Here is a 17,240-nt window from a genome sequence, read left to right on the forward strand (position 1 = left end):
CAGACCAATATTTCTCCTCCACCAAACTTTACAGTTGGCACTATGCATTTGGGCAGGTAGCGTTCTCCTGGTATCTGCCAAACCCAGATTCGTCTGTCGAACTGCCAGATTGTGAACCGTGATTCATCACTCCAGAGAATGTGTTTCCACTGCTCCAGGGTCCAATGAGGGGCGAGCTTTACACCACTCCAGCCGACGCTTAGTATTGCGCATGGTGATCTTAGTCTTGTGTGCGGCTGCTCGGCCATGGAAACCCATTTCATGAAGCTCCCGACTAACAGTTCTTGAGCTGACATTGCTTCCAGAGACAGTTTGGAACTCGGTAGTGAGTGCTGCAACTGTGGACAGATGATTTTTACGCGCTATGCGCTTCAGCAGTCAGCTGTCCCGTTCTGTGTGCTTGTGTGGCCTACCACTTCACGGCTGAACGGTTGTTGCTCCTAGACGTTTCCACTTCACAATAACAGAACTTACAGTTGACCGGGGCAGCTCTAGCAGGGCAGAAATTTGACATACTTCAGTAAGGCCATTCTACTGCCAATGTTTGTCTATGGAGATTGCATGGTGGTGTGCTCGATTTTATACACCTGTCAGCGACGGATGTGGCTGAAATAGCCAAATCCACTAATTTGAAGGGATGTCCACATACTTTTGAATATATACTTTACCTGATTAACGTTAAACATGTTTCATATGTATCATCTTCTGTCAATGTAGAAAAATATTCAATAATATTTAAAGCCGATGAACCAAGGAAGAAATCAACAATTAATGTGAAAGCTATACTGTATATATGGTATTTTTATGTGATTTTGGGAAATTCGGGTTTGTTTTATGAATGAAGAAATGCACTACTGACCTGCCAAACAAGTAAAATACCTGCCAGCTGAGATCACCTTACACCATAGTTCTAGTTCTAACTTCTGATCACCTCTTGGTGCATCCTCTCCACAATCTCACAGTGGTACAACATAATAATCTTCTATAGCATAAAAAAATAGACCAAAAGTGCAATTACTTTTTCTCATGGAGACCTAATAACATCTGCCTTATGCCAGAAAAAAGTAATTCCTTTGGGCTTCTTGAACAATGTTTGACGGTGGATCATCTGTTTCTATTTTGGAGTGACGGGAGTCATGTGAAGTCCTGCCTAAGGATGGCACCAATGACCAGACACTTTAGGAGGAGGAAGGGGGATCTAGGATGCATGACTGCTGTCTCCAGAACAGAGAAGAGGCCAAGGCTGCCTGAATACTGTCTGCTTGACTGTAGCTCCAGTCTGCTTGAGTAGAAAAACACACCGTAGAGAGAGATCCTTCTGTCCACGTTGGGTGAGTTCCCCCAGCATTATCTCCATAGCCTGTGCAGTGCCAGGACTGAGAGGGCCAGGCTGGCCAGCAGGGCTGCTGAGGGGGCAGGGTGTGTGGCTGCTGCTGAATCCTCCACCGGGCCGCTCCCGCTCCGGTCCGCTCCCACCACCGGTGCCTCGGTGCTGGCAAAGTCAAACTCAGTGACGCAGGCCTCCGTGCAGCCGCTGCCACTGCCCGAGCCACTGCCCTCATCACCTGGACAACAGCACAGGAACACAGAGGGCACAGTAAGCAGTCAATAAATATACTGAGAAAGTAACAGAGAGAGGACTATTGATATAAAATACATGTTCAACGTTGAAGTGATCACATGAATTTAGAAATAATTACTGCATTTTTTGAACATGAAAAGGTGAAGTATAAAAACAAAAAACAACAAATCCAATACTTGTACAGTAGGTATACTGGGAAAACTGTATAGCTACAGTATTTCTTAACAATATAATATATATTTAAAAAAATGTGTGGAGTTACTTACTTGAGTCTTGAAAGTAGATATCATTGCCATTGTAGGCATTTTTTAACTTGTTTGTCATCACTCTCAGAGCCATGATCTGTTGGCGAATGAACGTGTCCGGCCTGGTGATGTCCACGCCCACCTCCGGGTTATTCACCTGATTGGTCAATCCGTCTTTCATAACCTCTGGGAAATACCTGCCAGGCAGGACAAAAAAAAAGATGACTTCATTTCATATGTACTAAAAAGAGAGTTACCATAGTTACCACTGAAATCCCCTGAAACTGTTTTTTTTTTAATAGAAATCATGTCTTAAGCACACTGAGAGAAACCAATTCATTAGGCAATTAGCAGAACATTTCATGTGTAACATTGGAGCAACACACTGGGGTGAATGAGAGTAATGCCAGAGCGGTTAATGACACTCGACAGCCTCATTAACCCTTAGCCTACAATTTCCGCAGCCCTGCGGAAGTCAAATTTACATAATACAAAAATCCCCATCAAAATCCATCTGTTTAAGCTAGAGATATTTTTTTGCATGGGCTGCATCTCAATCCACCAAAATCAGTCTTCTGCATCTGCGGTGAAAGGTGGCAGAGCTAGAGCTGTGTTTGTCAGTGTAACGATGAACGCTGAGAGTCGGGTTCAGGGAGTGAGTGTTTTAATAAATAAACACAACACAATACAAAATAAGAAACACGAACAACACACAGACATGACACAGGAACAGAAACAATAATGCCTGGGGAAGGAACCAAAGGGAGTGACATATAGGGAAGGTAATCAGGGAAGTAATGGAGTCCAGGTGAATCTGATGATGCAGAAAAATGTATCCATGCTTTTGCCACTTCTAGATTAGACTACTGCAATGCTCTACTTTCCAGCTACCTGGATAAAGCACTAAATAAACTTCAGTTAGTGCTAAACACGGCTGCTAGAATCTTGACTAGAACCCAAATATTTGATCATATTACTCCAGTGCTAGCCTCTCTACACTGGCTTCCTGTTAAGGCAAGGGCTGATTAAGGTTGTACTGCTGACCTAATAAGCATTACATGGGCTTGCTCTTTCCGATTTGGTCCTGCCGTACATACCTACACGTACGCTAAGGTCACAAGACGCAGGCCTCCTTACTGTCCCTAGAATTTCTAAGCAAACACCTGGAGGCAGGGCTTTCTCCTATAGAGCTCCAATGGTCTGCCTATCCATGTGAGAGACGCGGACTCGGTCTTGACCTTTAAGTCTTTATTGAATACTCATCTCTTCAGTGGGTCCTATGATTAAGTGTAGTCTGGCCCAGGAGTGTGAAGGTGAACGGAAAGGCACTGGAGCAACGAACCGCCCTTGCTGTCTCTGCATTGCCGGTTCCCCTCGGTTCCCTTCCCTTCTCTGCCTCTAACCCTATTACAGGGGCTGAGTCACTGGCTTACTGGTGCTCTTCCATGCCGTCCCTAGGAGGGGTGCGTCACTTGAGTGGGTTGAGTCACTGACGTGATCTTCCTGTCCGGGTTGGCGCCCCCCCTTGGGTTGTGCCGTGGCGGAGATCTTTGTGGGCTATACTCGGCCTTGTCTCAGGATGGTAAGTTGGTGGTTGAAGGTATCCCTCTAGTGGTGTGGGGGCTGTGCTTGGCGGGGCCACAGTGTCTCCCGACCCCTCCTGTCTCAGCCTCCAGTATTTATGCTGCAGTAGTTTATATGTCGGGGGGCTAGGGTCAGTCTGTTATATCTGGAGTATTTCTCCTGTCTTATCCGGTGTCCTGTGTGAATTTAAGTATGCTCTCTCTAATTCTCTTTTTTTCTTTCTTTTTTTCTTTCTTTCTTTCTTTCTTTCTTTCTTTCTTTCTTTCTTTCTTTCTTTCTTTCTTTCTTTCTTTCTTTCTTTCTTTCGTTCTTTCTTTCTTTCTCTCTCTCTTTCTCTCTCTCTCTCTCTCTCTCTTTCTCTCTCTCAGAGGACCTAAGCACTAGGACGATGCCTCAGGACTACCTGGCCTGATTATTATAAATACATTTGATTGATGATGCGCAGGTGCGCGTAACGATGGTGACAGGTGTGTGCCATAACGAGCAGCCTGGTGACCTAAAGGCCAGAGAGGGAGCACACTTGACAGTCAGGCCATGAGACATCCAGAAAAAGGGATCTTCTCACAAAAAAGTCTGTAGTGTCCGAACGGTTTGGCAATCGGCTTCACAAGACTCGTCTGAAAGTCGGTACAGCCTCTTCTACCAACTTCTGTCTATAACGTCTGAACGGTTTGGGCTACACACTAATATGTCCTCTGAAGGTTCCCGGTACCAGTTAAAAAATAAATGGAAGTACAGTATATATGGAGATAGTTTAGTGCCTAAAATAAGGGGTTAAATACATGTAAAATACATACAAATAGTTTCTTGATCTTTCTTATATCTCTCAGATATAGGACAGACAATTCAGAACAAACTTCGTTTAGATTTTTTTTTTACGGACTGTCTGTTGTTCCATGTAGTGAATCTGTTGTTCAATGTGTTTCTATTGGTGAATAGCAGTAATGCCAAATTCAATGTTTCATCAAAAAATGGTTTTATATATATCTTTTAATACCTTAAGGGATCTTAAAATTATGAATCAAAGAGAAAAATGGTCCTTGGTATGACCGTCTTAAAACAATTCCATATGTTAGCTTAGAACCCCTCCCCCCAGCTTAGACAGGGCTTAGATTCTAGAGGGTTTAAAGTCTGTTCTGGCCTCCCCTGCATGTGTTTCCCCTCCTTCTGTTACACAGAATTCTCCAGAACAGGCTGTGGGCTCTGCAACCGCCAGTTGAATAAGAAAGGACAGAGACAAAGGCTGGACTCTCCATGTAGCTCTCTACCATGTTATTTTTGTCCTCTGCTTTCTTTCTGACAAGCATGAATAGCACAGGTCTGTTAGGGGTCACCAGGGTGAGTAGAGTGAACTCTTGAACTGCACATGTCTCAGAATGTGTTTACACACCACAATATATTTCACCCGGGAAAATGTTACAGGGGTCACTTTCTGTTTTTTTTTTCTCACAACTCAGTCGCCACTGCCACCCACAAAGGGCTGTGCTATGTTATATTTAATCTCCAATACTAACTTTGTTTTCCTACATCCACCTATCCGTGCTAGTCTGAAACAGTCTGGCAGCTTCGAATAACAACACACCAAGAAGTACAATTTTTGTACGAGTCATAGTTGATATCAGGACCTCTTGGCCATCAAAACAAGAAATACTAAACTCACAAATAATAGACATTGAGCTGTTACAAAAATATTTTTTCCCTACCATTTACCAGCGTAAAAATCTATCTGCCAATCTATGGAATACCCACAAGACCTATCACCAGTTATATTGCTCAGTAAGTGGAACGAAACTTGGAATGGAGTCAAACATGTGGTTTCCATATGTTTGATGTGTTTAATACCGTTCCATAAATTCCATACCAGCTATTACAATGAGCCCGTCCTCCTATAGCTCCTCCCACCAGCCTCACCTGCCTCAGAATCTTTAGTTATGTTTCTATCTCAACCTTTGGGTGTTAAACAAGGGCTAACCAGTAGAGGCAGTATGTTTCTACCAGACAATCTGGCATATCAAGAAAGACGGGAAACAGATGTTCAGTAGGAAACACACAACAGGAGGCTGCTGAGGGGAGGACGGATCACAATAATGGCTGGAACGGAAGAAATGGAATGGCATCAAACACATGGAAACCGCTCCAGTCATTACCACGAGCCCGTTCTCCCCAGTTAAGGTGCCACCAACCTCCTGTGAAACACACACAATCACAATTGTTGAATAAATGCAACCTCTATGTAATTAGCATATACTTAGGAAACAACTAAATATTACATTCAAAATGACTGAATGAGAACCATAAATGAGCTATGCTATTATTATTCAAGTGAAGTCACCCAGCAAGTAGTCAATATGCACATGTTGAAGTTGGATTATGACTTTGGAATAACAGTAGTTTATTAGTCTCCCCTTTTGGGACAAAGCAGCATTTAACTTCAATTGTCAAACATTTTGGCTGCTAATGCAATTAGTTCCAGCAACGGGGCATCATGCGGGTTATAAAAAGACATCAAAGCAAATGAAAACAAACATTAAAGGCCCTCTCCAGGGAAGGCTCAGTTTGGTTCTGACGCTTTAATGTTTCCCAACTCCTCGGAGGACTTTGGAGTGCACAGCAATTTGTCTTCCACTTGTTTTGCCATGCCTCTGCCAGAAATGTCAAGGCTCTCCAATAGTTAGTTGTCGTATTTGGGTCAGTGCAAAATACATAATAAAAGAGGTACTTAATTCAGGGATCAGACATATAATGGAAGTCATTTAGTGCTAGTTTACCTAAGTGTTCAGGGTAAGCAGCCTGTGTTAGGGTGCATCTACAGATTTCTGTAGTCCAGTTTTACCTGCCCTTGGTGTGCCCATTCCAACACTGGTCGTCATCGGTGGCATTCCCTGCTGTCACCCTGTGTGGCTGGCAGATGTCCTCAGGCAGGTTGGACCACAACTTCTTGAACAGCTTCAGTTTCTCCTTGATGTCAATCACCTGAGCATGTGAAGTAAAGGGAGACCAATTGACAGCACTGACTTGGGTATGAGACTCAATGGTCCATAACCTCATCATCGAGTGACACTTCGTCTTGCTAGAAAGACTGTAGTGTACACTTGACACTTTATCAAGACATTCAACACAGATATTGCAGCTAAAAGAATGGTCAAATTGTGAGTGTACATTCGGAGAGTATACACGGTTAAAAATCAATTTCACTCGTAGCTCAAGGAGACAATGAAGCTGTCCCCTATAGAGAACGTATGGGATGAAGGCTGATGTAGAGAAAAGTCCAGACCAGCAGTGCCCTCCAAAGACACATTTACCTAGCAACCACGCATCACAACCACAACATGCCTGGCAACTTGCACCATAAACCTGGATGCTGTATTAAAAAGTTTGGATTTACGTCGTTCACAGAAGTTGAAGGGAAACCTGATAACGTCAGAGTGTCTCCCTTATCTGTCTCCCCTTGTCATGCTGTGAGCAGCAGGGGAAATTGTAGTGAACCTGTAGTTGAACATGAAAGGTGCAGTACTGACAGTGGGGTCGCTGCTGTAGGCCACTGCCACTGCTTTTGATGTGTTAATCCTGTCACACGGATGCCAAAGCATGTTAGCAGCTCTGATGCTGCTGCCCAGAGGGGCCAGGATACCACTCAGTGCACTAACATCACCGGCCATGTTTCACTAAACCACACAACTGACTGCACTAAGATTCAATTATTTTGGGGATACACTGGGTGCAAATGGCATTCTATTCCCTATGTGGTGCACTACTTTCGACCAGGCCCACAGGACTCTGTATAATATATCTACCATTATATGAGCTAAGATGGACCGGGTAATATGGATCCATGTGATCTCACCATCAACAAATACAGAGATTAGACTGACACAACTCCAATACGTTCCTTTATAGCGGCCCCTGATGACCTTGTGATCTGAGGAATAAGACGTACTGTACTGTGCAGCTAGAGAAGGCAGGGGGGGCTTTGTTGGTTGGTGGATGGTTTTAAAAGAACATTCAAGAGATTCATTTTGGCCAGTCTGCTTTACAGAGCTTTGAGAAATAAATGTGGGCTTGAGCTTTTGTACAGTTCATTCGGAAAGTATTCAGACCCCTTCCCTTTATCCACATTTTGTTATGTTACATCCTTACTCTAAAATGGATTCAATTGTTTTTTTCCTTCATCAATCTACACACAATACCCAAAAATGACAAAGCAACAACAGGATTATAGACATTTTTGCAAACAAAAATGAAAAAATACTGAAATATCACATTCACATAAGTATTCAGACCTTTTATCCAGTACTTTGTTGAAGCACCTTTGGCAGCGATTACAGCCTCAAGTCTTCTTGGGTATGAGGCTACCAGCTCCCCCTTTATTTGGGGAGTGTCTTCCATTCTTCTCTGCAGATCCTCTTAAGCTCAGTCAGGTTGGATGGGGACCATCGCTGCACAGCTATTTTCAGGTCTATCCAGAGATGTTAGATCGGGTTCAAGTCCGGGCTCTGGCTGGGCAACTCAAGGATATTCAGAGATTTGTCCTGAAGCCACTCCTGCATTTTCTTGGCTGTGTGTTTAGGGTTGTTGTCCTGTTTGAAGGTGAACCTTCGCCACAGTCTGAAGTCCTGAGTGCTCTGGAGCAGGTTTTCATCAAGGATCTGTCTGTCCTTTGCTCTGTTCATCTTTCCCTTGATCCTGACTAGTCTCCCAGTCCCTGCCATTGAAAAACATCCCCCACAGCATGATGCTGCCACCACCATGCTTCACTGTAGGGATGGTGCCAGGTTTCCTCCAGATGTGAAGTTTGGCATTCAGGCCAGAGTTTAATCTTGGTTTCATCAGACCAGAGAATCTTGTTTCTCATGGTCTGAGTCCTTTAGGTGCCTTTTGGCAAACACCAAGTGGGCTGTCATGTGTCTTTTACTGAGGAGTGGCTTCCGTCTGGCCACTCTACCATAAAGGCCTGATTGGTGGAGTGCTGCAGAGATGGTTGTCCTTCTAGAAGGGTTCTTGGTCACCTCCCTGACGAAGGCCCTTCTCCCCCGATTGCTCAGCTTGGCCAGGCGGCCAGCTCTAGGAAGAGTCTTGATGGTTCTAAACTTCTTCACTTTAAGAATGATGTGTTCTTGGTGACCTTCAATGCTGCAGACATTGTTTTGTACCCTTCCCCAGATCTGTGCCTCAACACAACCCTTTCCCGGAGCTCTACGGACAATTACTTCGACCTCATGGCTTGGTTTTTGCTCTGACATGCATTGTCAACTGTGGGACCTTATATAGACAAGTGTGTACCTTTCCAAATCATGTCCAATCAATTGAATTTACTACAGGTGAACTCCAATCAAGTTGCAGAAACATCTCAAGGATGATCAATGGAAACAGGATGCACCTGAGCTACATTTCGATTCTCATAGCAAAGGGTCTGAATATTTATGTAAATAAGGTATTTTTTTATATAAATGTGCTAACATTTTCTTAGAAACAGTTTTAGCTTTGTCATTATGGGGTATTGTGTGTAGATTGATGATAAAACATATATTTAATACATTTTAGAATAAGGCTGCAACGTAACAAAATGTGGAAAAAGAGAAGGAGTCTGAATACTTTCCGAATGCACTGTACTGATAGTTGTGTTTAATGTGACTTTAATGACGTTATCATGAAACTATGATGGGGCTTTAGGTTGTGTTATCTTACGTCACTCCATATTCTCATTGATCATATTAAGGGGGATCCATTCTCAAAATTCTGTTTCATTACAAAATAAGTGAATACATATTAAATATATATTTCTTTATATCCCATATTCTTAACATTTAAATATATAACTGATATTCCTACAGAGTGAACAAAGACCATCTCCAGAGAGAGAAAATATACTTTGAATGGAATCCAAATGGAATTTGACTTTCTACCTCAATCTCAAATACTTTCAGCACACCAAAGGAGTGAGAATAAAGAAAGAGGAGAAGTAGACCAAATGCAATTTACTTCTATAAACTGTTTTTGAATCTCAGTCCCCCTCTTCATTGTGCATTCCCTATGAATAAATCAAATGGTATGATGACTGCATCAACAAGCTGATACAGGCAGAATGGCAGTATGGCATACTATGACCACTAGATGGCACTACATCTCTTAGAAATTGAGGGAGTGCGTGTGTATGGTGTGAGTAAGTGAGAAAGTGAGAGACCGCAAATTCAACTGCAAATTCAACACTGTGTACCAGCCTTTATACATCAATGTATTACATTATACATGAATGTATATTAATGTACACTGAGTGCACAAAACATTAGGAACACCTTCCTAATATTGCATTGCACCCCATTTTGTCCTCAAAACAGCTTAAATTCGTCAGGGCATGGACTCTACAAGGTGTCAAAAATGTTCCACAGGGATGCTGGCCCATGTTGTCTCCAATGCTTCCCACAGCTGTGTCAAGTTGACTGGCTGTCCTTTGGGTAATGGACCACCCAAAACAATTCTTGACACACTCAAACCGGTGCCGGCACCTACTACCATACCCTGTTCAAAGGCACTTCAATCTTTTGTCTGGCCCACTCACCCTCTGAATGGCACACAAACACAATCAATGTCGTAATTGTCTCAAGAATTAAAAATCCTTATTTAACCTGTCTCCTCCCCTTCATCTACACTGATTGAAGTTGATTTAACAGGTGGCATCAATAAGGGATCATAGCTTTCACCTGGATTCACCTGGTCAGTGCCTTCAGAAAGTATTCACACCCCTTGACTTATTCCATATTTTGTTTTGTTACAGCCTGAATTGCTCACCCAACTCCACACAATACTCCATAATGACAAAGTGAAAACATGTTTTTAGAAATGTTTGCAAATTTATTGAAAATTAAGTCAATACATGTTTGAATCACCTTTGGCAGCGATTACAGCTCAAATCAAATCAAATTTGATTTGTCACATACACATGGTTAGTAGATGTTAATGCGAGTGTAGCAAAATGCTTGTGCTTCTAGTTCCGACAGTGCAGCAATATCTAACATGTAATCTAACAATTTCCCAACAACTACCTAATACACACAAATCTAAAGGGGTGAATGAGAATATGTACATATAAATATATGGATGAGCGATGGCCGAGCAGCATAGGCAAGGTTCAATAGATGGTATAAAATACAGTATTTACATATGATATGAGTAATGTAAGATATGTAAACATTATTAAAGAGGCATTATTTAAAGTGGTATTGTTTAAAGTGACTAGTGATCCATTTATTAAAGTGTCCAGTGATTGGGTCTCAATGTAGGCAGCAGCCTCTCTGAGTTAGTGATGGCTGTTTAGCAGTCTGCTAGACTTGAGATAGAAGCTGTTTTTCAGTCTCTCGGTCCCAGCTTTGATGCACCTGTACTGACCTCGCCTTCTGGATGGTAGCGGTGTGAACAGGCAGTGGCTCGGGTGGTTGTTGTCCTTGATGATCTTTTTGGCCTTCCTGTGACATCGGGTGCTGTAGGTGTCATGGAGGGCAGGTAGTTTGCCCCCGGTGATGCGTTGTGCAGACGGTACCACCCTCTGGAGAGTCCTGCGGTTCAGGGCGGTGCAGTTGCCGTACCAGGCTTTGAAACAGCCCGATAGGATGCTCTCAATTTTGCATCTGTAAAAGTTTGTTGATTTTGGTTGACAAGGCACATTTCTTCAGACTCCTGAGGTTGAAGAGGCGCTGTTGCGCCTTCTTCACCACACTGTCTGTGTGGGTGGACCATTTCAGTTTGTCTGTGATGTGTACGCCGAGGAACTTAAAACTTTCCACCTTCTCCATTACTGTCCCTTCGATGTGGATAGGGGGGTGCTCCCTCTGCTGTTTCCTGAAGTCCACGATCATCTCCTTTGTTTTGTTGAGTCTTTCCGGGTAAGTCTCTAAGAGCCTCTAAGTGCTTTCTTTTATAATGTTTGCCCTTTTTTTATTCTTCAAGCTCTGTCAAGCTGCTTGTTGATCATTGCTAGACAGCCATTTTCAAGTCTTGCCATAGCTTTTTTTGTCGATTTAAGTCAAAACTGTAACTAGACCACTCAGAAACACTCAATGTTGTCTTGGTAAACAACTCCAGTGTATATTTGGCCTTGTGTTTTGGGTTATTGTCCTGCTGAAAGGTGAATTAATCTCCCAATGTCTGTTGGAAAGCAGACTGAACCCGGTTTTCCTCTAGGATTTTGCCTGTGCTTAGCTCTATTCCGTTTCATTTTATCCTAAAAATCTCCCTAGTCCTTGCAGATGACAAGCATACCAATAACATGATGCAGCCACCACCATGCTTGAAAATATGAGGAGTGGTACTCAGTGATGTGTTGTGTTGGATTTGTCCCAAACATAACACTTTGTATTCAGGACATGAAGTTCATTTCTTTGCCAAATGTTTTGCAGTTTTACTTCAATGCCTCATTGCAAACAGGATGCATGTTTTGGAATATTTTTACTATGTACAGGCTTCCTTCTTTTCACTCTGTCATTTAGTTTACAATGTTGTTGATCCATCTTCAGTTTTCTCCTATCACAGCCATTAAACTCTGTAACTGTTTTAAAGTCACCATTGCCCTCATGGTCAAATCCCTGAGTGGTTTCTTTCCTTTCCGGCAACTGAGTTAGGAAGGACGCCTGCATCATTGTAGTGGCTAGGTGTATTGATATTGATCCAAAGTGTAATTAATAACTTCCCCATACTCAAAGGGATTTCAATGTATTTTTATAAAATTTTTACCCATCTACCAATAGATGCCCTTCTTCGAAAGGCATTGGAATAAAAACAGTGGTCTTTGTGGTTGAATCTGTTTTTGAAATTCACTGTTCGACTGAGGAACCTTACGTATACTTTTATGTGTGGGGTACAGAAACTAGGTAGTCATTCAAAAATCATGGTAAACACTATTATTTTACACAGAGTGAGTCCATGCAACTTATTATGTGACTTGTACATTTTTACTCCTGAACTTATTTAGGCTTGTCATAACAAAGGGGCTGAATACACTTCAGCTTTCATTTTTTATGAATTGGTAAAAATGTCTAAAAACATAATTCCACTTAGACATTATGGGGTATTGTGTGTTGGACAGTGTAAAAAAAATCAGGCTGTAACACAACAACATGTGGAAAAAGTCAAGGGGTGTGAAAAGTTTCTGAAGGCACTCTATGTTGTGGAAAGAGTTTTGTACACTCACTGTATAATAGATACATTAATATATGTTGTGTACCGACATCCACGCGCACACACACACACATTCTATACAAAATGTAAGTATGGATCATGCAAATGGTATCCATAATTAATACTTGACATTAAAGTAGCAAGGTCATTCTTTAAACTATGCTGCCTCTAGCTGTGCTAATATGCCATGGGAATTGAAGTTTCTGCACCAGCAAGTGATAATACAAATGAGTTACATAAGTCTATATATACAAGCAAATGCTTTACACATTTACAAGATATTGCAAGGCTCCTGAGTGGTGCAGCTGTCTAATGCACTGTGTCTCTGTGCAGGAGGTGTCACTACAGTCCCTGGTTCGATTCCAGGCTGTATCATATCCGGCCGTGATTGGAAGTGCCATAGTGCACAGCGCAATTGGCTGGGGTAGGCCGTTATTGTAGTTAAGAATTTGTTCTTAACTGTCTTACCTAGTTATATCAAGTTTACTTTTTTTATCATAAAAAAAAATATTCAAGCTAAAAAACATGCAAAGATACATAGAGATTCTCAAAATGCAAAGAACCTTATCATCTCAGCTCTCGATAGAGCCACTTTTACTGAGAGAAAGTTTATTTGAATTCTCTAGTGCATGCATGTATGCATAAGAAGTGGAGGGTACATAGGCTGAGCAGCACTGATAGACAGGTACAGTATGTGCAGGGTGTAAATGAGAAGGGAATATGGAGAGTAGAAAGAGAAAGAGAGAGAAAGACTAAGAGAGAGAAGGAGAGAGAGAAGGCAGAAAGAGAGACACACAGAGAGCAAAAGAGAACGACTGAGATTGAGACAGAAAAGGAGAGAGAGAGAGAGAGAGAGAGAGAGAAAGAGAGAGAGAAGAGAGAGGAAACTGAGATTATGTTCATGACCTTGATCATCTCTCTAAACAGCTGTCAGACAATAGGAGGTATTTCCATTAAAATCACAAACATCCTTAAAATACTCCAAAGAAATGAACCCCACTTCCTGTTTACTCTAACATCCACACTGATTGGGTGATAATGACAAATGTGAAGCCACAGGACATTAAAGGTATTGTTATTAACCATGGTTAATATCCATATATATATATATATATTACAAGACAGAGAACACAGCGCTCTAATGTAAGTCACTTTGGATAAGAGCGTCTGCTAAATGACTAAAATGCAAAACAATTTAAATGTAATGCTGACACGAGAAGTCTTCACCGTGAAGACAGAATGAAGACATTCCCTTTCATGTGCCACTTTGATGCACATTTGGACAAATTACATGTTGCACCACAGGAACCAGAAAATGTGCCATTATATGAGCTGTGTGTTAAATAGGTAGCTTTCAACCCTATTCACTAGCATTCACTGTCCAGGAAATAAATACAGTACCAACCACTGTAGAAATAATGTTAGTAATAATATCAAGGATAATCGATAGAGAATATCATAATAGCTATCAAGAGAGCACTGTTCAGAGTTTCTGTATTTGGCTAGCTAATCTCACAGTGGAGTCTTTCCAGTTTAAACAACCCAGGACTACCCAATCAAAGAGCATGGGCTTGTGTTTCTGCTTCTGAACTCATATCTACATGCTGTTTAATGCATCATGCCATCTATAATCCATCTCTCTTCAAAGCACGGAGCGGTCCTTTAGGCTAATGACAGAATATTTAGAATACCTCCAGAGGACGCGTGCCTGCTGATTGCTTTAGAATGACTGCCACTAGGCAGCGATATGCAGGGACGGCCACACAACCTGACAAACAGGGCAAAAAGTAATTAGGAAATGTGAAATTGTTTCAGGATTGCTGGGGGTTGAGGCTTTCTGAGCTTCAACATGACATTTCCAGTCTCAATGTTTGTTTGTATTCATAATTAAATACATATCGTTGTGACAAAGCTTTTCACATAAAGGTTATTGGGGGGAAAAAGTGCTATGGTTTGGATGGAATAATGTGTGAAAACATTGAAGATTTAACATGAAATTAAACAGAGGATCAAATTCTGCAGCACAGTCCTGCCTAGCCTTCTGCCTACTCTCTCTCTCTCTGTCCTGAGCCATACGGTACATCTCTCGCTCGCTCGCTCTCTCTGTCCCTGTTTCTCTCTCTCTCTGTCCTGAGCCATACAGGTACATCTCTCGCTCTCTCTGTCCCTGTTTCTCTCTCTCTCTCTCTCTCTGTCCTGAGCCATACAGGTACATCTCTCGCTCTCTCTGTCCCTGTTTCTCTCTCTCTCTCTCTCTCTCTCTGTCCTGAGCCATACAGGTACATCTCTCGCTCTCTCTGTCCCTGTTTCTCTCTCTCTCTCTGTCCTGAGCCATACAGGTACATCTCTCTCTCTCTCTCTCCCTGTCCCCCCCTCTCTCTCTCTCTCTCTCTCTCTCTCTCTCTCTCTCTCTCTCTCTCTCTCTCTCTTGAGCCATACAGGTACATCTCTCGCTCGCTCTCTCTGTCCCTGTTTCTCTCTCTCTCTGTCCTGAGCCATACAGGTACATCTCTCGCTCTCTCTCTCCCTGTCTCTCTCTCTCTCTCTCTCTCTCTCTCTCTTTCCTGAGCCATACAGGTACATCTCTCCCTCTCCCTCTCCCTGTCTCTCTCTCTCTCTCTCTCTCTGTCCTGAGCCATACAGGTACATCTCTCGCTCGCTCTCTCTGTCCCTGTTTCTCTCTCTCTCTCTCTCTCTCTCTCTCTGTCCTGAGCCATACAGGTACATCTCTCCCTCTCTCTCTCCCTGTCTCTCCCCCTGTCTCTCTCCCTGTCTCTCTCTTTCGATTTCTCCCTTTCCACCTCTCTTTCTCACTTTCTCTCCCCTCCCTCTCTCTCTCCCCCCTCTGTCTGCAGCTGTCTGCAAGGGGATTACCAATGGGAAACCAGCGGGTCTAACTGATGGATATAAAAGGCAGTACTGGGGATTAATCCAGCTGTAAACATCATTAGTTATGTGCTAATGCCGCCGTAAATTACACACACACTACCTGTCATACAGCGGACATCATGACTTTACTTTTAAACTCAGATCAACTAAAGTGCCTTCAAATTCAAAGCAGTTCATTCCAAAGCAAACTTACCATGCACACTATATTTGCTCATTGTGGGAAATAATTGGGTAGTTCCGCATAGATAAATACATGGGCAGAGTATTTACAGATGATTGTCATCTACCTAGGCTACAAGAGTAAATGCATTTTATATCCTATAAGCAAATATTTTATGCAGATAATTATATGCCTTTATTTGTAGTAAAAAAACAAACCTTTGTGCATTGATAAAATGACCCTTGCCATATCACTTTTTTTCTCTCGTCTCTCTGTCCTTCTATCTGTGTTGCCCTTGCCAATCTCCAGATCAAAAACTGACGTGTTACCGGCTTTCAAGCCAAAGTCAACCTCCTGGCTGTTCTACAATGCTGCCTGGGGCCGGAAACCAAACTCTATCAACTTACTACGGGATGAGCACCAAGGTGACTAATATCAACTTCCGCTGGCTGTCAGACTGCAGAGGTGAGACACTGCATATAAAAAGGGGAATGCCCTAACTTGATTCAGCACTGCTTTCATTAAACATATTTTCATTCCGTTTTTTTTTAATAAGGCAAGGTGTCACTTCCTCAGAGCGTCGTTAATGTGGATTTGGAAAATATAGTTTTAAAAAGGTACAGATGTTCTATGTCACTTACAAAGTCCATTATGATGATTAATCAACTGTTAATTATGGGTTTCTGAATGAATAACAAAGGATGTCATCGCTGCCGCATATAAAAAGTATCCTTCAGTCACAAGTCTCTGCTAAATGAGTGCAGGCTGAGCTCAGTCTAATCATAGCCTGTACAGAAGGTCTGGCCACACAAACCACAAGGGGCTCCATGATCAACCTATTTTCCCTGGCAACAGTCACTACTGCCTGCTTTTAAAATAGGTTTTCATTTGATATGAATGCTGTATTCTAGCTGCATCTCAATTACAGTACAGAGCTCAAGGAGTCTGCTCCCTGCAGCAAACCCCTGCCATACTCCATACGTCTGACTCTGACCAACAGTGAGGTGGAATGGATGACCCTGACACCAGACACTCTTCTCTCGTCGGAGTCCACGGCAACAGGGATATTTCAGTCTGCTACAGTAGATCCAGACCCTAGGCTACTCCATTGGGCAACACTGCTGGTTTTCATTCTAACCCTCTGAGTAGAGACTGATTCACACCTGGGACAGTGGGTGAATTAGACATTCCCGTCCTTTGTCAAGGTTGGTAAAACGTCTGTTACGGGTATCTGTCACTGCTGTCATTTATTCAACAAACGTGGAATCCATACAATCTTTTCACACTCCTTCACATTCTTCACACATGCTGCTGCTTGTCTATCCTGATTGCCCAGTCACTTTTCCCCTACCTACATGTACATATTACCTCAATTACCTCAACTTCCTCGTACCCCTGCACATTGACTCGGTACCGGTACTCCCTGTATGTAGCCTCGCTATTGTCATTTTATTGTGTTACTATTTCCTTTTTTTTGTTGCTATTTTTTCTCACATTTTAACTCTGCATTGTTGGAAAAGGGCTAGTAAATAAGCATTTCACGGTTGTATTCGGCGCATGTGACAAATACAATTTGATTTGATTTTGATCTTAAATAACACTATTTACCTAT

General features: G+C 42.4%; 1 protein-coding gene across 1 annotated transcript in view; it reads right to left on the reverse strand.

Annotated features, from left to right (window-relative positions):
• Positions 1-408: 408 nt before the first annotated feature.
• The window catches only part of LOC106586272 (glypican-6), a 122,267-nt gene continuing 105,435 nt past the window's right edge, over positions 409-17,240 (reverse strand). Inside the window, exons 7-9 of the mRNA XM_014173395.2 lie at positions 6,245-6,384; positions 1,849-2,024; positions 409-1,565 (exon numbers count right to left, since the gene is read on the reverse strand). Coding sequence (XP_014028870.1) covers positions 1,348-1,565; positions 1,849-2,024; positions 6,245-6,384 — 534 coding nt within the window. The 3' untranslated portion in view covers positions 409-1,347. The remainder of the gene's footprint in view (positions 1,566-1,848; positions 2,025-6,244; positions 6,385-17,240) is intronic.

The sequence above is a fragment of the Salmo salar genome, chromosome ssa25 (assembly GCF_905237065.1).
Source record: "Salmo salar chromosome ssa25, Ssal_v3.1, whole genome shotgun sequence".
Classification (NCBI taxonomy): domain Eukaryota; kingdom Metazoa; phylum Chordata; class Actinopteri; order Salmoniformes; family Salmonidae; genus Salmo; species Salmo salar.